This window comes from Scardinius erythrophthalmus (assembly GCF_964197995.2).
Source record: "Scardinius erythrophthalmus genome assembly, chromosome: 13".
In the NCBI taxonomy this organism is placed as follows: Eukaryota; Metazoa; Chordata; class Actinopteri; order Cypriniformes; family Leuciscidae; genus Scardinius; species Scardinius erythrophthalmus.
In genome coordinates, this window is record NC_138233.1 from 14,148,536 (window position 1) to 14,172,951 (window position 24,416).

Below are 24,416 nucleotides of genomic sequence, written 5' to 3' on the forward strand. Positions count from 1 at the left end.
CTCCTAGATCCCTTCCAATGCCAACAATCTACCCACACACAAACACTGTGTGATGGGTTTTACATGTCTACTGTTATTTCATTGACTGGTCTCTTTCTACAACAGTAGATTCTGTGAAGTGAAACCTGTTCATTGATCAAAATCCTCACAGTGTGAAAAGAACACATTTTCTACTTTCAACATTATATTTCCTGTCATGTCCAATCTACAGCCCACTATTCACCAATATGTTCTTACCACTGTCAGGTTATGTCAGGACACCGTAGGGTCTAGATTACCACTTTTTTGAGTTTTTGAATGGGATTTGATTGTAATTCTTGCAGGGAAGAACTGCTCATGTTAAATTTTGACTTGCATAAGCTGAGTAAAGTGTAATCTATAATTAATCTATAATTGCAATGTCAATGTATTGAGCAGTTTTACACCTAAACTCTATTGTGAATATGCAGAATAAATTTTGCACGCACATACGCATGGTGTATGTACAGTATGTATATGTGTGTGTGTATATAAAATAAGTATTTGAACACCCTGCTATTTTGCAAGTTCTCCCACTTAGAAATCATGGAGGGGTCTGAAATTGTCATCGTTCATGTCCACTGTGAGACATAATCTAAAAAAAAAAAATCCAGAAATCACAATGTATGATTTTTTTAACTATTTATTTATATGTGATATATTTGAACACCTGAGAAAATCAATGTTAATATTTGGTACAGTAGCCTTTGTTTGCAATTACAGAGGTCAAATGTTTCCTGTAGTTTTTCACCAGGTTTGCACACACTGCAGGAGGGATTTTGGCCCACTCCTCCACACAGATCTTCTCTAGATCAGTCAGGTTTCTGGGCTGTCGCTGAGAAACACAGAGTTTGAGCTCCCTCCAAAGATTCTCTATTGGGTTTAGGTCTGGAGACTGGCTAGGCCACGCCAGAACCTTGATATGCTTCTTACAGAGCCACTCCTTGGTTATCCTGGCTGTGTGCTTCGGGTCATTGTCATGTTGGAAGACCCAGCCTCGACCCATCTTCAATGCTCCAACTGAGGGAAGGAGGTTGTTCCCCAAAATCTCGCAATACATGGCCCCGGTCATCCTCTCCTTAATACAGTGCAGTCGCCCTGTCCCATGTGCAGAAAAACACCCCCAAAGCATGATGCTACCACCCCCATGCTTCACAGTAGGGATGGTGTTCTTGGGATGGTACTCATCATTCTTCTTTCTCCAAACACGTTTAGTGGAATTATGACCAAAAAGTTCTACTTAGGTCTCATCTGACCACATGACTTTCTCCCATGACTCCTCTGGATCATCCAAATGGTCATTGGCAAACTTAAGACGGGCCTTGACATGTGCTGGTTTAAGCAGGGGAACCTTCCGTGCCATGCATGATTTCAAGCCATGACGTCTTAGTGTATTACCAACAGTAACCTTGGAAACGGTGGTCCCAGCTCTTTTCAGGTCATTGACCAGCTCCTCCCGTGTAGTTCTGGGCTGATTTCTTACCTTTCTTAGGATCATTGAGACCCCACGAGGTGAGATCTTGCATGGAGCCCCAGTCCGAGGGAGACTGACAGTCATGTTTAGCTGCTTCCATTTTCTAATGATTGCTCCAACAGTGGACCTTTTTTCACCAAGCTGCTTGGCAATTTCCCCGTAGCCCTTTCCAGCCTTGTGGAGGTGTACAATTTTGTCTCTAGTGTCTTTGGACAGCTCTTTGGTCTTGGCCATGTTAGTAGTTGGATTCTTACTGATTGTATGGGGTGGACAGGTGTCTTTATGCAGCTAACGACCTCAAACAGGTGCATCTAATTTAGGATAATAAATGGAGTGGAGGTGGACATTTTAAAGGCAGACTAACAGGTCTTTGAGGGTCAGAATTCTAGCTGATAGACAGGTGTTCAAATACTTATTTGCAGCTGTATCATACAAATAAATAGTTAAAAAATCATATATTGTGATTTCTGGATTTTTTTTTTTTAGATTATGTCTCTCACAGTGGACATGCACCTACGATGACAATTTCAGACCCCTCCATGATTTCCAAGTGGGAGAACTTGCAAAATAGCAGGGTGTTCAAATATTTATTTTCCACACTGTTTAAACATATATAACAACATCATGGAAACATTTTCTGAAAAAATAGCAGAGGTAAAAGGAAATAGATTTATTTAATGTGGTAGAGTTGGTCATACAAAGTTTGCTCATAGCTTTACAAAAGTTGTTTCTACTGTAGCAGTCAGTATAGTTTTCGAAATATGCGTACAAAAATATACCAGTCAATGTAGAATTATCTAAAACAGTCATAATAGTATAACATAATACTGATTTTATTGAACAGAGACATAATCAAGTAGGCAGGCGTCCTACTATATATGTGTGTGATTCAGTATTCAAACACAATGTTAATGTGCAAAATCATTACTGGCAATTCATTTGGGAATAAACTGATTATAAATACAATACATTTTCAAGCTGAATTGGGTATTTAAGTTGTCAAATGGTTAAAAGGCAATTCTGGAGCAATAATCAACATAAATTAGTGCACTGTGGAGTTCTCCTGCATGGTACAATAAAACAGCACTATAGGCAATAAAAATACCAGATTATCCAGTGTAGCGTAATACAAAAATATCACTGTAGTGTATGTGATATGTCCTAAGTAACCTATTGGTCAGACAAGACCATACAAGAAATCATTATTCAGTGTTTGCATGTACAGTCATGTCAGTATAACAGAATTTCAAATACCTCAGCCATTGAGGAGAGTGTAACATTATGTCCAAATCCCTGTCTGAGTCACCCCTCATCGAGTGGAATCACTTATGGCGTCTATGACACTGACGTGTATAAAGATATAGCAGTGCAAATTGAATGTGTGGCCATGGTTCTAAAACACCACAGGTGATATGCATGGACTTTATGTCAGTCACGTTAGGTTCTTCACAGCATTGGAAGATGAATATGTTGAAATGACAGTGTTGTATCTCTTTCTCAGGTGGACTGAGGCAGAGACATTTCAGAGATTTGTTTTTGCTCATTTTTTGATGTACTGAAATAGGTCTACACTGGCTTTGCTTCAATTGATTTTATTATTTGGATTTAGTATTGTTTTCTCCCTGCTGTCAATCAGAACAGACTTTGGTCGTGACCCATCACCTGTTGAGAACTACAGTACTACAGATACTGTACAGACACAGCCAAACATACATGCAAAGAGAAAAAAGGATAAAGGTCAGTGCTCTGCAGGAACCACTTGTAGGATGATCTGTAGTGATCTGTTCACAGAGTCTGAAAAACACAAGGGAAACAAACATTAATAATCCAACTTCACTAATTATTAGCACATATTTTATGAAATTACCATATTCTAGGTGATATGATATGGAATAAATTTCCATATGTTCCATTGTTTGTGCATAATAAGGTTCTTTTTATTAATTTCCAGAAAATATATTTCCAAGAGTATATACCACCAGTTATATAATACAAAAAATTGGCATGGCAAAGTCATTATAATAATCATTCATGAGTAACTAGACAAAAAATGACTTTAAAGCTAAATCAGAAGTTTTACACTGTTGCCTTTTGCCATTTGCATTTATGTAACCTCTGACCTGACAATTTCTGGAACCATTTGGGTTTTCTTTCGGTGTAGATGAATATGTAGTATGCAGGGATGCCAGTGAGAGAGATGGCAAAGCCAATCCCAGTATTAATTGGATCCGAATATAGAGAAAAGAAGACCATGAAGAAACAGGTGAAGGAGAAAACAGCAGGGATTATAATAGGGACCTGTGAAAGAGAAAAATACAGAGATAACTAGATATTAAAAGTATGGTGTTCTGTAGAGTTTGGAAAGAGCAATAAACTGCATGTGTTTTTCAGTTGAGACTGTACTGTATAAATGTAAGCCTGTTTCTCAAATCATATGACTTTAGAAGGCTTGGAATATAGTGAGTAGGCCACTTTCATAATTTTTATGGTGCTTTTGTTCCCTTTTTGAAGAGTACACCTGTTTATTTTTGACCTGTACAGATTGTGTTTTGCAGAAGACAATCAAATGGGTTTGGAGCGTCTTGAGTGTGAATTTTAATTTCCTTTAAAGTGCCCCTATTATGCTATTTTAAAGGTTTCTAATTTAGTTTTGGAGGTCTCCTACAACAGGTTTACATGCATCAAAGGTCAAAAAAAACTTTCATTTTCTCATTATATACATTGTACATCACCACCACATTTTTCAATGATTCTCAAACGATTTGTCGGATAAATCAGTCTCTCTAAGCTCCTTTCCGTGAGCCTGCTCTGCTCTGATTGGCCAACCGCTTACAGCGCTTGTCAGAAGCTTGACAGTCAGTTTCCATTAAAGGTCCCGTATTATGCCCCTTTTCACAAGATGTAAAATAAGTCTCTGATGGCCCCAGAGTGTGTATGTGAAGTTTCAGCTCAAAATACCCAACAGATCATTTTTTACAGCATGTTTAAATTGTCATTTTTTTGGGGCTCAGAAAAACGCGCTGTTTTAGTGTGTGCCCTTTAAATGCAAATAAGCTGCTGCTGGACGGCACAGGGGGCGGAGCTTCATGAGCTCACACACAGTCTCTCAGGACAATTTCATCTCACGGAATGATGATAATATCAGAAACTCTCAGTGACGGTGTTCATTTCGAGTCGGACAATAATGCCTACAGAGTCAGAGTGCTGTATGGATATGGATCAGGTATAGTTTAGTAGTTTAATTACGGTTATTATAACGTATTTGTCATCTGCTTGTATGTATCCATTATTTATTAATAGCCTACAAGTCTGCTGTTTCTGGTCCGAATGATGATCAAACATATACTGATGAGTTTAATAAAGTTTATTGTACATCACACAAAAGATGAAGCGTCAGTTTTACTTCAGAAAATCACCGTAAGAGCTGAGTAAACAGTAAGTTATTAGAAGTGCGCAAGTACATAAACGAATTTCGGTAGAGTTGAGGGAGCATTCCTGTGGGCGGAGGTTAGTCAAAAAACTGTTCTACTGACGTCATTAAAGAAGTAGAGGGATGTAGTCCAAACTGGCCGTTCGATGTAGGCGACTTCTGTTAAATAAAATATCTCGCTTGGCATTGAACTTTGAGCTTTATAATTTTACAGATATTATTTATGCTCTAACAGAAACATTACACACTAACTAAAGTTTGAAACATGGGATCACGAAGAACGGGACCTTTAATAGACACAGTTTTAGGTAATAGTTGGCCCACAGCTATTTTGTAGAACTATTTCAGTAAGACAGTAATAACATGAGTTAGCCAGAAACTTACACAATATAAAATATTAAACAAAATTCCGGATTTTAAACACCCGGTAGAAAATAATTATTCATACTTGCAGGTTGTGATTCTGAGGAGCAAGCTGGTCCAATAAACTGGGTACCTACCCATCTTTCCAGAGCAAGTGTTTTACGAATCCCGTGTTGAACGAGATTTGAGTAGCCGTCGTCAGTAAAATGTCATGTTTGAGGGCGTGACAAGTTGTTCGCAAGCGGACAACGTGCAACATTACACAAATGTCTTTTCTAGTGACGTAGAACCAGAATGCAGTGGGATTCAATTTATAGACGACTCATTTAGGCGGTTCTGAGTCGATTCTTTCTTTTGGGAGACAATATATTTATTGTGCACTTTCGACTTTAGAAGTTTGCAGAACGTTTAAATTCACAAACAGCTGTATTACACACTGCATGAAAGGAATATTTGAAAAACCATAATAGGGACACTTTAAACAACTTTAAATGTTTTGACCACTGTCAGCGATATCTATAAAATCTTCAGTTTCCTATTCAAAAGGATCCATGGCCATATCATGAATTTAAATTTCATGTTTATACTCAACCCAACCTGTTCTAGTTTGTTTAGCTATACTTTTTCATCACAACAAATTAAAATACTTATATAAGACATAAAAGAGAGCGGTTCCTCATGGATCAAAAAATGTCTTGATTTTGATATGATTTTGTTCATGGTTATTTCACAATATATTCGACAGTTAGTAACTACCAGTTGACCAATCCCAGAAAAAGGCCCCCTGAAGCAATTTAAGATTAAGTGGACAACATAACAAAGTGACAGAGTACAACTGAGATCTCAATAGCTTTCCAAATCTTGCCTCACCTCTGCTAACCTACACCTTAGAATTAAATCTACCGTATTTTCTTAACCACTAGATATTTAACTAATAATTTGCATTAGAGATGCGTTAGACATGAGGTAACAGGCTGCCAGAACAGAAAAAAAAGGGTCACCTTAAAAGGTCGTGGCATATCAGGGCGTGTGAATCGCATGTAGATGAGGCCGACCACTGCCACCCCGATAAAGAACCAGCGTAGGAAGCTCATGAAGTTCAGCAGGCTGTAGATGTCCCCTAGGAAGAGGATCAGTAGTGTGATGGGATACTGAAAGAAAGACGAGCACTTTTAGAAAGGTGTGCAGGCATGAAAATTACTCGTATAGTAAATTAAAAGTTATGTTATATAATTTATGCGAGTTAATGTTTATGCATATGTCAGTTAGTTAGTCAGTTATTATGTTTTTAATAATATTAATAGTACTTTTGGATATTTTATATACAGTGTGTAAATATATATACATATTATAATTATTTTTTTTTTTTTTAAATTAACATTTTGTATTTTTTATTAGTATATTTATTTTATTTTATTTTTTTCCTTTTAGGAACACATACAAAAGTCAGTTTCATAAGTAATATGTATTTATTTTGAAGCTTTCAAAATAGCTGCAAACGGTTTTGTTCAGCTGAACAGGAGTATCAGTACAGGTGACCGTTGAGTGGGACATGTGTGCGTCTATGACTCACCAGGACAATCACAGCAGGTAATGGCGTGTGTCGGCGTATGTGAATCATAGAGAGAACTTCAGGAAGCTGACCTTCTCGAGAGGCGACATAGAACATTCTGTGGAAGAGAAACAAAATGTAAAACGTTTAAAACATCTACTGTAGAAATACGAACCAAGACATACAATTGATGTTCTTTGATTTTGAAACTTTGGATTTGAAAGGATTTGAAACTAAAGACTAAAAATGTGTCAAAGCCTAAATCAGTTAACTGTGTGACCAACAATTGTTGGGTCATTTGAAAAATAATATAAAGTTCATATACTTGGTGTAATTTTCAACACCCTCTCATGGCAATTCTTAAAGGGTTAGTTCACCCAAAAATTTAAATTCTGTCATTAATTACTCACCCTCATGTTGTTCCAAACCCATAAGACCTTTTTTCATCTTCGGAACACAAATTAAGATTTTTTTGGTGGAGTCAGAGAGCTTTCAGTCCCTCCATTGAGAGCAACGCAATTTACACATTCAAGGTCCAAAACGGTAGGAAAGACATCATTAAAGTAATCCATGTGATTGTGGTTTAACCTCGCAAGTGCTTTGTTTGCCCAAAAAAAAAACATAATTTACCCCTATATTTACAAAATAATATTATCCAAAGCACGTCAACTTCCGGTCTTGAGTCAACACAACACGCATGCGTTGTGGTGCTGCCCCTACTGGATTGCAGGTCAATTTTTTTTTTTTTTTGTGCAAACAAAGCACTCACGTCGCTTCATAAAATTGAGTTTAAACCATTGAAGAATGTGTAAATTGTGTTGCTCCCAATGGAGGGACAGAAAGCTCTCAGATTTCATCAAAAATATCTTCATATGTGTTCCGAAGATTAATGAATGTCTTGGGGGTTTGAAATGACATAAGGGTGAGTAATTAATGACAGAATATAAATTTTTGGGTGAACTACCCCTTAAAGTATTTTACATTTTGGTGAATTGGTGGCTAATTCATATGAATTTGTGTCATATTCCTAAATTAATTAAGCTTGTTTCCTAGTTTTTCTATAACCTTTATCGCTCTGTGTTTGACCCTTTTAAAAATCAGGTAAACTGAGACTCAAAACTGAGATGCACACCTTGAGATGGCAAATAGGCTTCCATTCATGGACCCAAAGCAAGACAGAGCTACAAAAACGGGAACTGCTACTGAGAAGTCTCCCATCAGCTTCTCTGCAAAAGTCTGTTGGGGAGGGCGGATAGATGGATAGAGAGGGAAGAGATGAAAAGTGGATGGAAGTGAGAAAGATGAACTAATTTTGTGAAACAAATAGGAAAACAACATTGATCTTCAATTTTTAGACTTGTCTGTGTTTATGAATAATCAGTGAAGTAAAAAGGCTTTATATTTTCTATAAGAGTGAGCTTGTATAGGGACACGCAAAGTGAAACAGGGTATAAATGAATGCATTACAGACGTCTAACGAGATGAGAAAGCTTTTAGAGTATTTCAGAGCCTAGCAGGAGATCTCTGCGCACGTATTCTGTTGCTGTCAGTTATTTGTGAGAGATATATGATTACTCCAGCTGAGAATCAGACAGGCATTTAGAGCCACTGGCTTTATGTAATCACATTTACTTTGTGGAGGAGGAAGGTGTTGACTATTACAGGCACTACTGCAAATTGCTTAAACTCGTTTATAAAACTAGTATCCTTTTCTGGCTCTCTTTCTTAAATGTTCCAGTTACTGCTGCAATGAAAAACCTATAGGATCCTGGATTGTGTTCATTGAATTTGTTGAATTTAATTGGAATTTTTTAATAAATTAAGAAGTTTTGAGGTAGAAGCAGACAGGGAGTGACCCACCACAGCTACGGCATTGGAGGCTAACAGCTCTTCTGCTGACATCACGGTGTAATATGCCACGTTTATCAGTGTGTAACAGATCATTACTATCACCATGGAGATGCAGATGGCAAGAGGCACTGTCCTGGGGAATGGAAATTAACACCTAAGTCATCACTGCCGTTTGGTTTGCCATGCTAGAAACAGCTGAATTAAACATCAGTCCATACAGAAATCAGATTTGTTATAACACTAACCTCTCAGGATTCTCCACCTCCTCAGTCACAAAATTCAAGTAAAACCTGTAAGAGGCCAAAAATTTATTCAAACACTGCATGCGGCATTATTGGATTTGTGTGGAATTAAAAGGTGGACTCACCAGCCGGCATAGGCGTACATTCCTGAGTAGAAGGCCAGAGGAAGTCCTGATAAGTCTACTGTGTTGACCTTAAATGCATTCTCAAAGTTTTGGGTTTCCCCTGCAGACGTAACCAGTGGTAAATGATTAGCATTGTGATAAGCTTAGACAGACTGATGTTCTCTGTAATTTTAGTTTTCCCTGAGCCAAACCTATTTCTGTTGATGGAGCTTAATTTTTATTATTAATCAAAATCAATGGTCGTCAGTGGCAGATTTAGGCGTGGGCAACATGGGCTATTGTCCATGGCGGCATATTGACGGGGGCGGCACCAAAAAAAAGGAATGCGTGATCAGGGTCTTACCACTCATTTGCACATCATGTCAATGATATGATGTCACTGTGTGGGTCAATTAACCTGGTGAGGACTCGTAGTGCGCACATGGAGATGTAGGCTGCATTCACTCAAGTAAGTAGGAGCAAAGTTTGTTTATGTCTCCTCAGGGCTTCCAGTAAGGGAAACCTGAGGTGACATCAGTAGGAAGAGCTGGGCTGTGTTTAATAAAAAAAATGATGAGATTCCCTCGCTAAATACCCTCTGTCTCGTTCACTCGGATGTATGTCATTGCTTACGTTGCACGAGTGCCCACTACAGGTGGAACCCTTGAAATATTTTGAAATGGAACGCCTTAAGACCTTGATCACTTGGAATATAGCTGCTATGGAACTGATTTATTATTTTAATTATTCTTTCCTTATGAATTTGTTTTATGCACCATTTAGGTCTGTATGTATGCTTGGGCTGTTAAAAAATATATATAAACTATTAAATATAATTAAAAAAAAATACACAAACAAAAATGACAATACAATAAACTATAACTGTGTTAAAAAAAACAGTCAGCTTAAGGTAGCTACAACAAGTATTAAATGCGATTAAACGTCAAAATAATGCCAATATCATTTTCTTGAGTTGTGTGGGGCGTTAAATTAAGCTCGATCTGCTGTGACGTCACACTCATGGTGCATTGTGGTCTATGGATCTGCCAGAAGTGAACATCTTAGGTGCTTCTCATTTGTAATTTGTGCTTCCTCATTTCCTTTCCTGGCTTCCTTTCCTCACCACTCAGCTCCACCCCCCTTTAAGCCAGAGACACACCAAGCACACGGTCGGCCGCCGGGCCGTTTTTGAACGATATCCGACTTAGTTTTTCCAGTATGTTCCACACCGTTGGCTCTAGTCGGATGTTGGTCTTTTATTTGGCTTCATTTTTTTTAATAATTAAAATGCAAGATGCTCTGTTGAAATATGTGAGATGTATGGTTTATTTAAACTGCAACAGATGTGAGGGGAAGAAAGAATTCCGCATAGGAATCCTAGGATACACCTGTGCATCCTCACTCATAGCTTCTCTGGAAGCTTCCTCACTCCTCGTTCCTTGTGTCCTCATGGAGAAATTAGAGAATTCAGATGTCCTTCAACTGTTAGACTTAAACATCATCACTTAAAAAAAAAAAACATATCATACCTATATATATATATATATATATATAAAGATTTATTTCAAATAAAATGCTGTTCTTATATATATATATATATATCAGCATCAATACGCAAATATATATATATATATATATATATATATATATATATATATATATATATATATATATATATAATATTTGCATTTCGTGCATTTAACTCTTATTCAAGAAGCCAGAAGCATAATATAAACTAAATACCTTTGAAGAGTAGGTATAATCCTGGAACAATGATAATGGCGAATGCGAGCAGCTTGCTGAACGTGAGGAAGATCTGGATTCTGGCAGTCCAGGTTACACTCATGCTGTTTAGATACATTGCCATGGCTGCGATGAAAAGGAATATACATTATCTCAAAATTAGTATGGAACACATAAACCAGGCCATAAAGATGGTATATACATACTGTAATCAAGCAGCCAAAATACTTAGCCAAAAAGCCTACTGAATCCGATTGCTGTGGCCAATTTAATGGCAGTCTCAGGAACTCCACATGGCATGAAGATGGGCTCCAAAATATAGCGGCCAAATGCCAGAGCGGTCACAGCAAAACCTGCAGGTCTTCAAGATGAGAAAATTAACTCTGAGCACTCAGTGTACTGTACTGGACATCATGTAATCTCTCGTAAAACACTGTTCCAAAGTAAGGTAGAACAATCTATGTGATAAATCATGATTGTAATAGAACCTCTTTTCTTGCATTTTTCTGTTATAATCAGTGAACCAGTTCACTTGTCAAGTCAAGTCAAGTCAAGTTTATTTATATAGCGCTTTTCACAACACAGGCTGTATCAAAGCAGCTTCACAGCAATAAATTAGAACAATACATCAATGTTTGTTTCTAGTGGAACGTCTACGTTTGGTAATGCTGATCAATAGTATCGTTGATTGATTAATTAAATTAAATATCCCCAACTGAGCAAGCCAAAGGCAACAGTGGCAAGGAACCGAAAAACTCCATCAGGTGACCTAATGGAGAAAAAAAAACCTTGGGAGAACCCGGGCTCAGTCGGGGGCCAGTTCTCCTCTGGCGTTTATAAGCTAGAGGTCGGATTTAACTGTAAGATTAAAAAAAAAAAGCTAGAGGTCGGATTTAACTGTAAGATTAAAAGTATTATATGAATGCCTGGCTGAAGAGATGCGTCTTTAATCTAGTTTTAAACTGGGAGAGCGAGTCTGAGCAACGAACAGTATCCGGAAGACTATTCCAGAGTTTTGGTGCTAAATGTGAAAATGCTCTCCCTCCTTTGGTGGATCTGGATATCCTAGGTATGACCAAAAGCCTCGAATTTAGTGACCTTAAAGAGCGCGATGGATTATAGGGCGATAGAAGATCCGTTAAATAGACTGGAGCTAAGCCGTTTAGGGCTTTATAAGTCAGTAGCAATACCTTGTAATTAATACGGGACTTTATAGGTAACCAATGTAGTGATGATAAAATCGGTGTTATATGATCATATTTTCTTGATCTAGTTAGAACTCTAGCGGCGGCATTTTGGACTAACTGTAGCTTGTTTATTGAGGATGCAGGACAACCGGCTAATAACGCATTACAGTAATCTAGTCTCGAAGTCATGAATGCATGAACTAACTTTTCTGCATCAGAAACAGATAGCATATTACGTAGCTTAGCAATGTTTCTAAGGTGGAAAAAGGCTGTTCTTGTTACATATGAAATATGATTTTCAAAAGACAGGTTGCAGTCTAATATAACACCCAGGTCTTTTACTGTAGAGGATGAAGTAACAGGACATCCTACTATGTTAAAGTTGTATTGTGAGAGGTTTTGTGGGTGTTTTTTTTTTTAACCGATAAGTAGTACCTCTTTCTTGTCTGGATTTAATAAAAGAAAATTACGCGTCATACAATCTTTTATATCTTTAACACACTCTGTCAATTTGGATAATTTAGCGTTTTCATCCGGCCGTGATGAAATATAGATTTGAGTGTCATCAGCATAACAATGGAAACTAATTCCATGTTTCCTTATAATATTTCCAAGTGGCAGCATATATATTGAGAATAATAGAGGGCCTAACACAGATCCCTGCGGCACTCCATAGTTTACTGGAGTTATGATAGATTTTTCTCCATTTAAATAAACAAAATGGTAGCGGTCAGATAAATACGATCTAAACCAGCTTAATGCTTGTCCTTGAACACCAGTATAATTTTGTAATCGATCTAAGAGTATTGTATGATCTATAGTATCGAACGCAGCACTAAGATCAAGTAAAACTAATATTGAGATACAGCCTTGGTCAGAAGCTAAAAGTAAATCATTTGTGATTTTAACGAGCGCAGTTTCAGTGCTATGATGCGGCCTGAACCCAGACTGAAACTTTTCATAGACGTCATTTTCTTGTAAGAAAGAGCCCAGTTGAGCGGACACAACTTTTTCTAGTATTTTAGACATAAAAGGTAGATTTGAAATGGTTTCTTAATGAGAGGTTTTATAACTGCCAGTTTAAATGTTTTTGGAACATAACCTAAAGATAAAGACGAGTTAATAATATTGAGGAGAGGCTCTTCCACTACAGGTAACACTTCTTTCAATAGTTTAGTTGGTATAGGATCTAGTAAACATGTTGTTGTTTTAGATGAAGTAAAAAGTTTATTTAACTCTTTTTGTTCTATAGTTGTAAAGCACTGTAATTGTTCTTGCGGGGTGATAAATGAGGCTGAATTATAAGGCGCGATTGAGGATTGAACGTTTACAATTGTGGTTCTGATGTTTTCTATTTTCTCAGTGAAGAACTTCATGAAATCATTACTACTAAACTGTAATGGAATATTTTGTTCAGGAGACATCTGTTTATTTGTTAGTCTCGCCACGGTGTTAAATAAGAACTTAGGATTGTTATGGTTGTTTTCTATTAGTTTGCGGAGGTGCTCAGCCCTGGCCGCTGTTAGGGCCTTTTTATAACGTGACATACTGTCTTTCCATGCGATTCTAAAGACCTCTAAGTTAGTTTGTTTCCATTTACGCTCTAAATTACGGGTTTCTCTCTTTAGAACACGCGTAGTATTGTTGTACCATGGTGCTTTACTTTTCTCTCTGACCTTTTTTAATCTAATGGGCGCAACAATATCCAATGATCCAGAGAGAATGGTGCTCATAGTGCTAGTTAATTCCTCAAGTTCATCTGTTTGTTTGGGTTCACTGAGCAGCTGAGACAGATCCAATAAGCTATTTGAAAAATGATCTATGGTGGATGGAAGGATTGTTCTGCCTAATCGATAACGCGGCGCAGCATGATATATTACAGGAGTACGTAATATGCAAGTTACCATGTAATGGTCAGTGACATCGTCACTTTGTGGAATGATATTTATATCGGTTGGATCGGTTCCATGTGATATAATTAAATCGAGTGTATGATTAAATCGATGAGTTGGTCCGGTAACGTTTTGCTTGACCCCAAAGGAGTTTAATAAATCTGTAAACGCAGCCCCTAACGCATCATTTTGATTATCTACATGGATATTAAAGTCTCCAACAATTAGTGCTTTATCGAAGTTAACTAATAGGTCTGAGAGAAGATCTGCAAACTCTTTTAGGAAATCAGCGTAAGGCCCAGGCGGTCTATATACGGTAGCCAAGGCTAGAGATAATAGGGATGTTTTTCGAACATCTAAGAGCGTAACATTTAGTACAAGTACTTCAAATGAAATAAACTTATAACCCATTTTCTGAGTAACATTGAGAAAATCTCTATAGATTGTTGCAACACCGCCGCCACGACCATTAAGACGGGGCTCGTGCTTATAGGAGTATCCTGATGGAGTAGACTCATTTAGACCGAAATAATCATTTGGTTTAAGCCAGGTTTCAGTAAGGCAAAGTACATCGAAGCTATTATCTGTGACTATTTCATTTACAATAACTGCCTTAGGTGTGAGTGATCTAATGTTTAGAAGACCTAGCTTTAGAAATTGTTTTTGATTACCAATAGCAACATTTTCTGGTTTAATAACAATTAGATTTTTTCTAGATCCTGCAGTAGATTTATTATTTGATCTCACTAAACGAGGAATAGACACAGTTTCTATGCAATGTTCTACACTATTTATATCAGTTAAATTGGTGCAGCAGAGACTATGATTTGGACTTTTGGTTACTAGTCAAAAGGTATTTAACATTTTGGAGATGTTATCTGACAGAAGATCCGATCCGAATCTGCTTGGGTGTAAGCCATCAGCACGGTAAAGCCTAGGACGCTCCCAAAACAGATTCCAATTATTTACAAAGAGCAGTTTCTGCTCATTGCACCATGACATTAACCATTCATTTAGCGCGAATAATCTACTAAACTTTTCATGACCTAGTCGGTACGTGGGAAGCGGTCCTGACACAATAATCGTTATATCAGGCGATGTGCTGCGTACCGTATCGATCAGATTCCTGAAGTCTTTCTTCAGAACCTCCGTCTGGCGCAGTCTGATGTCTGCCCCTCCCGCGTGAAGGACCACAGTTCCGACGCGCTCGTTCAGAATCTCGGGAACGTGAGCAGCGATTTCAGAAACACGAGCACCAGGAAAGCAGTGATTATGCACCTTACTTTTATTTAACGTAGCGTGTACGTGTCGAACGATGGAATCGCCGATGATCACAGCATCGCGTTCTGTTTCGCGAAGAGGGGAGAAACGGTTTTGTGTGGATATCTCGAAAACCGGGAGGGTCGGAGAGAGTTTTCTTGGTCTAGACCTGGCTCGCGTCTTCCGCTGCGGAAAAATCCAGGCTTCGTGATGGCATGTTGGAGCCGGGGTGAACGAGACCATGGCTGATCGCGACCTCGACGTTCGGGACTGATGTTGAGGAACGCACGGAGTAGACGAGGTCGGAGTCATCGGGTTAGTAACGTTAGTCTCTGATTTGTGTGCCTCGGCGTGCGATGTTTCAAGAGCTAACCGCCGGTCTATCAGCTCGGCTTTTCTCACTAAAAGGTCGTGGATCTGTTTCTCAACAGCTTCCAGCTCAGACTGCACCGCGTGCAGCTCAAATGTGTCCTCACCTGCACCAAAAGGTAAACTACTTACATTTGATATATTCGCCATTTTAACAGATGGACAGTAAGTTAAGTTAGCAACGACGCTACCAGTGATGCTATCAATATTAATACTAATTTATGGCTTAAGTCTTGGATATAATCCGTCTTTTTACGGGTACGGGTGTAGAGTAGACGCGTTCAGCCGTGATCCACGGACGTAACCTATAAGAGTATCCAGCGTTGGATCACTAGGCTTGAGACGCGTCTGCTCAACAATCCGCGTTGTAACTATGAGGTGAGAGAAATAGAAAATGTTCGTTGTAAGTGAGTTTAAAGAGAAATCAAGAATTATAAATCAATCGATGGAGCTCCAAAGACAACAACGCGCTCAGACGCGACGCATGCGCATTCCTTGTACAGTGTACTGTACACTTTGTGCACTTTGTGCACTTCTACAGATGTTACTCTTGTAACTCTTGTACTCTTTTAACCTGGACTGAATCCAGCCCTTGATCCTTTGCATGAGAGCCTCCACAATGGCTTGTTCATTGTCATAAAGCACTTTATCTCTGGTTTTTATTCCATGCCTACTGGAGCCCAGCAGTAATATTGAGAGAAAACCTTCATCGGGCAGATTTTGCTTGTGTTTATTTGAGGCGTTTAAGGGATTTTGTTTGTTTATTCTGGCAGTACCCCAGAGACCTGTCAATGAAGACAGAAGATGAATAAGGATTTACTGACCTTATGGCAATCATGTCAGCCCACAATCGCACAAAAGCCACTTGTGGACCAAATGCCTCCAGAATGTACGTGTAATGGCCACCAGACTTTTTAATACAGGTACCCAGCTCAGCATATGATAGAGCACCTGAAAAGGACAAAAAGGAAGAGCTAGCCGAATAACTTTATACTTTAGCAAAATTAGGTAACAGTGGCTGGACAAAGGCAAGTCGTGGAGAGCGAGTGCCATAACTATTCAGAAAGGTGGCACGATTTACACAACACCTGCAAAGCAACCCTATTAGGGACATGCAATATATATATATATATATATATATATATATATATATATATATATATATATATATATATATATATATATATATATATATATATATATATATATATATATATATAAATACAGTATATATATATATATATATAGGCACATGGTTCATTAAGACCATCTGTTCTCTCTCAGAGAGTGCAGTTACACAACACAAGCTCTTTATAGTTCTGTGCATTTTAACATTTTAATGAATACTCTGTTCAAATCAAAGCCCTTCTTCATTCGCAGCCCTTGACTTGTGAGCTTCAAAAGGTAAATGTAAAGACAGCTCTAAAATACAAGGCCCACCAGGAGAGATCAGAATGTAGATTTCAACTGAGAGAAATTGTGGATGAATGGACTTTTTTTTTTTTTTAATGGGCAGCTCAGCTTTTACTCAAAGCATGTGGGCTGCAGCACACAAAAGAAAGCTGACAAGTGTGAAATGACTCCTGGTATACACATGAATAAACAAACTGTCAAACAATGCTCTTCTTATACACAAACTAATTCTTCTTCGACACATACACAAAGCCATCAACCTCCATGGTGTCAGACCGCGCTCTCCTCACCATCAAAGTGCGCCGTAAGACAATATCAGCCTCTATTGTGCACGGACACACACATTAGGCATTTGTGGGGCCTTCTGATCAGGTTCTTCACGCATAGCCTGAAATTCTTGCTTGCCGAATATCTTTTTTTAATGTAATGAATTACTGTTCAAAATAGTGTTTATATCGAAACTTATAGTGGAGTTCGAGAAACATTTGGGTTCTTGAGTTGATGAAAAGCCAATTAGTTAAATCATGCAAGTATGTAATAAAAAAAAAAAAGATTTTAAAATAAAAACAATCAAAATAAAACACTTCCTTAAAAATTGGGTATACCTTTATAGTTACAATATACAATACAATATAGTCCAAATATAGTCCAATTCTCACTATTTACTAGTTGCTTATTAGCATGCATATTACTAGGTTGTTGGCTGTTTATTAGTACTTATAAAACACATAATAATGCCTTATTCTGGATGACCATATTCTACATCCCTTAATCCAGAGGTGTAACATAATTTTTAAAGTGGGCCAGATTCAATGTTATGGACACTACTGTGGGGCTGGATTTCTTTATTATATATATTATATATATTAGCCTACATGTTTAGTCTCTTGAAAATGCACGTGACAGTAGCTTGAGTTGGGACGCAGATGTAAACTTATTTTCACTAACACAAACAGTAACATTTGTACATTTTTAACAACCTAATTTTTAAAGGGTAAAATTTAGTCAAGTCATCTTCATTTATATAGCGCTTTTAACTATGTAGATTGTTCCAAAGCGGCTTTACAGTGATAATAGGAAATTAAAGTAACAGAGATTGTTTTGGCTTTATAGTGGCTCTAGAATAAAGTTATTGTCCAGCTAAAGTTAGCTTTGATTGATTCACTTCCGTCGCAACGATCATTAGTTATTGACTTAGGGGCCGCTAACACGACACCGTTTTAAAAGGAAACTCTTAAGTTCTCAAAGAGATTTGTTTTTAGTCTAGCTTTGAACTGACAGAGTGTGTCTGCTTCCCGGACAATGTTGGGAAGACTGTTCCAAAAGCAGTCAATTTTGATATTCTAGGTATTATCAACCGGCCGGAATTTTGAGATCTCAATAGAACAATTAGTTCATGCGTTCATGACATCAAGGCTAGATTATTGTAATGCTATTACTATTATGGGTGATAAGAGCATTACAATAATCTAGCCTTGATGTCATGAACGCATGAACTAATTGTTCTGCATTTGTCAGTGAGAGCATATGACGTAATTTAGATATATTTTTAAGATGGAAAAATGCGGTTTTACATATACTAGATGCGTGACTTTCAAATGAAAGATTGGTATCAAAGAGCACACCCAGGTTCCTAACCGACGACGAAGACTCGACAGAGCAGCCATCAAGTGTTAGACAGTATTCTAGGTTATTACGTGTCCAATAATTAGAATCTCTGTTTTTTCAGAATTAAGTAGTAGGAAATTACTAGTCATCCAATTGTTTATATCAGCTATACATTCCGTTAATTTTGTGAATTGGTAAGTTTCATCAGGGCGTGAAGAAATATAGAGCTGAGTATCATCAGCATAACAGTGAAAACTAATTCCATGCTTGCTAATGATTTCTCCCAAGGGTAGCATGTACAGAGTAAACAGCAACGGTCCTAGTACTGAGCCTTGTGGTACTCCATACTGAACTTGTGATTGATGAGACATGTCTTCATTTACTGCTACAAACTGATAATGGTCAGATAAGTATGATTTAAACCATCCTAATACAATTCCACTAATGCCAACATAATTTTTGAGTCTATTTAAAAGAATATTGTGGTCAATAGTATCAAATGCAGCACTCAGATCGAGTAACACTAATAGCGAGATACAACCACGATCGGATGATAAGAGCAAATAATTTGTAACTCTAATGAGAGCTGTCTCAGTACTATGGTACGGTCTAAATCCTGACTGAAAATCCTTGCAGATATAATTTTTTTTTAAAAAGGAACATAGTTGTGAGGATACCACCTTTTCTAGTATCTTTGACAGAAAAGGTAGATTCGAGATCAGCTTGTAATTGACTAATTCTGTACGATCAAGTTTTTTTAACAAGCGGTTTAATCATAGCCAGCTTAAAAGTTTTTGATACGTATCCTAATGACAAAGATGAATTAATGATATTAAGAAGAGGATCTATGACCTCTGGAAGCATCTCTTTCAGTAGCTTAGTCGGTATAGGTACAAAATTTCAACGTTTTTCTCGATTGCTTAAACACTATAACCAGGCATTTGAACTAAAATTTCAAAACCATAACGCCATTTATCAAAAAGCACACCCATTTCACTAAACTATAAACACTATTCCCTGTTTTGACACATGAGTCAGATTTGTTGAACTGTCACTGCAAAACTCTACACACAAATCCCTTCATTTCTCATTGCCTTGACCATGTTGTCAGTTTAGAAAGCACTAGCATTCAAAATTGTTCACTCAAGTCAGCACAGCTTCAGCTCAGTTAGCACACAATTACCCAAGTGGAAACACTAAGAGTCAAAATTTAACACACATCAATCAGATCCTTCAATAGATATATAAAAGGGCCCAAATCAGTTTATTGCGTTTTGGAACAATGGATCCAGAAAGACATGAAGGAAGAGGGATAAGAATGAGGAGGAGGAAGGGCAAGGACAAGAAGACGAGCAGTCTCAGATGGAATTCAAGCCACTCTAGTTGCCCATGTCTTTGTCAATGGTGTGACTATGAGGGAGGCTCGGCTACGAGTAAGGCCAAATTTGAGTCGCTTTACCGTCGCCTCGAGAACCTTCAGGGAGGTGTGGTGGCAAACAAAATTCTATCACTGAATAAGAGACAAACATTTCCAATAGTCTTTGATGAGGTTTATTTTCTTGCAAGAAAAGGCCAGCAGTCGTACAGTCACAGAGAGTGACACAGAGTGTGACAGTGAAGGGAGGGCATTCTTTCTCCTTTATAGTCTTGACTCCCAGAATGTTATCTTTCTAGGCAAATGATGGTATTTCAACCACATGTGGAACATTCTTAGACGTATCCATCATACTGTATCCTTGAGGAGACCCTCCTGTCAAGTCCCAACACTCTTTACCATTCCAATACAATTCGAATTCCATATTAGAATATGGTTTGTGTGTGCTCTTTTACTGTCATATGTTGGTCACACACATCTTACTGTAAGTAAATATAAAAAAAAAATTAGAGGAGAGAGTAAAAAAAAAGAGTAAAACAGGAAAAAAAAAATATTTTTGTGTGTGTTTTCAGTGTATGAATAAAAATGTGCCAATGTATCCACTGGTTGTGTGTTTTGTGTTCATCATGTGAAAAGGTTTGTGATGGGGGGGAACCACAAGCAACATAACTTACCAGTTTTGGAAATGTTGTGTTGAATTTATTGCACCAGTGTGTTTGACTATGTTGTAGTGTGTGTGATTTTGAGGGCTTGTGTTTGCTGTCTGAGGGCAAAGTTTGGTTTTTCAGCAAGAGTGAATGGTTTTGAGTCTGGAGCTTCATTTTGACCTGAAAATAGGATGTTTGGGGAATTGGGTGAGACGTTTTATAGGATTTGTTTATAGTTTTGAGAATACGAGGCATAGTTTCAAGAAATGTGTTTAAGCAATCGAGAAAAACTGTAATATTATTTCTGAGTTTGAGCTCTACTCTTAACCATTCGTTTCTGTAATTTGCCCTATATTTTATTACTCCCTTAATATTTAATACATGTCTATGTTAATAATATAAATAATAATAATAAAATTCTATATGAATATCCCATGTTTCTGCCACAATGCCATGTTTACAGTAGTGTTACTACTGTAAATCTATGGTAAATGTTTGTGATTTGTGAATTGAAAAGTATGCTAACTGGATTGTTTTCACAGTGTTTCTCTTGTTTTCAGTGTCAGTGTTGCTGAGAATGCACACACACACAGCGCTGTTAGCACAGGTTTCATCTGGCTTTCATCAACAAGTGATATGTTTGTATTGGAGACATCTGTGCAAAATTCGAATGCTTCTCACTGGATCTCGCTGCACTGTTTAGTGATCGCATGTGAATTTTAAAGTGTGACCAAAAAATAAAATATTTTGTTTATCTGCATGTCAGTCATGTAACCATTAACCAACATCCGAGAACTGTGAACATGTACGTGTTGTTAAACTCATCCTGTAGTCATTTTATTTTTTATAAAACTCATCTTTGATCACCAAAATTACATTTTAAAAGTTTTTTCCAGTGAAAAAACAATGTATTCGTACCTTAAAATAGTTTGAATACTCTATACCCTTGCTTTGTTTGAACAATATTATTGCACAATGTTATCACCCTTTACAACATCGGATACATAATGGTAATTAATATGATTAGCCTTTTGCTTGACTATCAAACAGCTAAAAATGTGTTGCTAATGTTAAACAAACCGTGTTTGTCCTGTTCACCATCTGTGTCTGCCTTCTAAAGATCAGCATACATGCTTTGAACAACTTAAAACGTCAGTGGAGAAAGGCATATAAGTTCATCATAACATCATTACATACATCATATACAATTCACCCGCTATATTACTAAATGTACATGATTTTTCATATCAACAGAAAAATATACCAGAAGAACCTAGCTTCTCTTTAGACTCCCCTGCTTCAGAGCGGTCATAGTTAATGATATGCTAAAGCCTGCCCGCACGTTGACGTGATTGGTTACAGGGTAGTTTCTGATGTAAGAAACGCCCATGATTTCAAACTGCATTTTTGAGACTTTCTTTTCTTTTCTTTTTAGGAGAAAATACTCAGCAATGGTGCTGACTTATGTATTTGCACATGGTTTGTCTTAAAGCATAAAAACACCACATATACATAGGCTAAACAACATTAAAAACTTGATTTTCACCATAGGGGGTCTTTAAATTAATGAAATATTCACTTAAAATTTCAGGGGGTATTTCAAGTTAATATTTTAGGCCTAACAAAAAATGTTTGGAAATCATTGTGTTAACAAATTAAACAAATACTCAAATACTCTTATAATAAAATAAATGACAGTAAGCAGGTGTTAGAGTGCACAGACAACATGAACCTTAGTTCACCCAAAAAAATAGAACTCTGCCATCATTTACAATGTTCACCCTCATGTCTTTAAAACCTGTGTGACTTTCTTTTCTTGCTGTAGAATACAAAAGCAGAAGTTTAGCTGAATATTCAAGTCAAGACTTTAGTAAATCCTGTCTTAAAGGGGTCATATAATGCCATTTTTGTACAAGCTAATATGATTCTTTAGGGTCTAAATTAAAAGTTTGTAATATACTTTAATTAAAAATTATCATTAGTATTGTAAAAAAACACTAATTTTACCTGGTCAAAAACAGCTCTGTTTTCAGCACGCCTGTGCATGCGTCTTTAAATGATAATGAGCTTTGCTCATCCCGCCCCTCTGTTATGTGCCTACACCGTTTGTAACACAATAACACAATAACCAATCAAGCAAGCGATTTGCAAAGATTAATATAAACATTAGTATAAAGGTTAATAAAACGTTACACTCACTTCAGTTATTCTGGAGGTGCAGCAGGAACACGAATAGTTGGTACCGATCCTTTTTTCAGGAGCAGCTTCTTAGCAAAACCAGCTTTATAACGTTACTGACCCTCGTTTGTAAAGCAGTCTGGTGTGTGAAATGATTCGCGCAAACATGAAAGCATTGACGTTGATCGTGGGGAATATTCCCTTCGAAAACAAACTCAGCCACTGCGTCTTCAGCGGTTCGGATTTAGGAACATCGAAATGACTGCTGTGTTCGTTATTACACCCAAGAAAAGAACACCACAATCGCTTAGATGCCATTCTGCTCATAGACAGTGCTCCAGCGTATCAACAATGACCGCGCCGGTCCGCGCGGACTATGATTGACAGCTCGCTCACAAGCGAGGGCGGGTCTGTGTTGAAACGCTGCTGTCAATCAACAATCACACGTCACAAAATCGAACGGCTTGATTTGAGATGGGGGAAAACATATAAGAAGATTTAAAAAAAAACACTGGATGGATTTTTATCATTTTATGATGGTTGTGTACAGGCACTGCCAACACACATTTCAGTACAATCAACTTGTTAAAGTGCATGTACCATTATATGACCCCTTTAAGTTTCACTCTGTTCTTCACACGATGCTAACAAATGGTATCAGGAAACTTGCTTTTATGGTGCCTTTTTGTCATTTTGGACAGCCCCTTGTCCCAATCCACTTTCATTGTGTGGAAGAGAACAGGGTAACACTTTATTTTACAGTGTCCCTGTTACATATGTTACATGTACTTACCATAGTAATAATTATGCATATTACATGCAACTGACAAATCCTAATCCTACCCTAACTCTATAGTAAGTACATGTAGTTAATTAATGTTACACTTAAATATATAATTACACTGTAACAATGACACCTTAAAAAGTGTAACCGAGAACAGCTGAAACCTGCTAAATGTCTCCTGTTTGGAATGTCATGAGAGTAAAGTAAATGACAGAATTTCCATTTTGGAGTCATCAATCCTTTTAACAACACTCATTTCCTTTCAGTGAGTAAAGTGTTGTGTCATCATGAATGATTGTGACATCAGTGGTGCTGTTAGCCACAATTTCAAAATTCGCAAACAAATGGTTAAGAAATAGTCTGTACAGTTCCTCAGAATCTAATTAAAATCCAACTGTTGATTACATCAGGAACTAAGAACTAAAAAAGAAATCTGTACCAGGTGAGTGGATGAGATCATTTGTTAAAACTGAATCGTGTGTGGAAAAAGATAATGCGAATGTGAGCCTGTGTGTGAGAGCATATGCACATGTTTACACACTCATGTTTGCATATGTTCAGCTATGTTATGTGTGACACTCACCGAAAAGAGAGAGAATCCCACAGGCAATCCACACCACCAGTGACATTCCCACACTGCCAGAGTTCTTCAGAACTCCCTTCGGAGAGATGAATATTCCCGCTCCAATGATCGTCCCAATGATGATAGAGATTCCTCGGAGCAGGGTCACCTTCTTCCCCAGTTCCACCTTCTCCTTGGGGGCTCCGGCGTGGGGGGCTCCATTTGATTCGAGAGGGTCTTTCTCTCCAAAATGACTCGGAGTCGGATCCCCGTTGGGATAGGGAACTGACACAGTCCTTCTGGGCATCTTGTTCACTCACTCACAAACACACACACATTGACTCTCTCACTCACAGTGTAGTGT

At 37.6% G+C, this 24,416-nt stretch overlaps 1 protein-coding gene across 1 annotated transcript; it reads right to left on the bottom strand.

Moving 5' to 3' along the window:
* Positions 1–2,148: 2,148 nt before the first annotated feature.
* slc7a11 (solute carrier family 7 member 11) lies at positions 2,149–24,416 on the bottom strand. The gene is made up of 12 exons (XM_081381985.1): positions 24,074–24,416; positions 16,310–16,436; positions 11,023–11,138; positions 10,778–10,903; positions 9,056–9,155; positions 8,934–8,978; positions 8,698–8,821; positions 7,970–8,073; positions 6,859–6,955; positions 6,287–6,436; positions 3,613–3,790; positions 2,149–3,286 (listed from the first exon to the last, which is right to left on the bottom strand). Exons 1-12 carry the CDS (start codon positions 24,357–24,359, stop codon positions 3,231–3,233), a joined length of 1,509 nt encoding a protein of 502 aa, XP_081238111.1. The 5' UTR covers positions 24,360–24,416; the 3' UTR covers positions 2,149–3,230.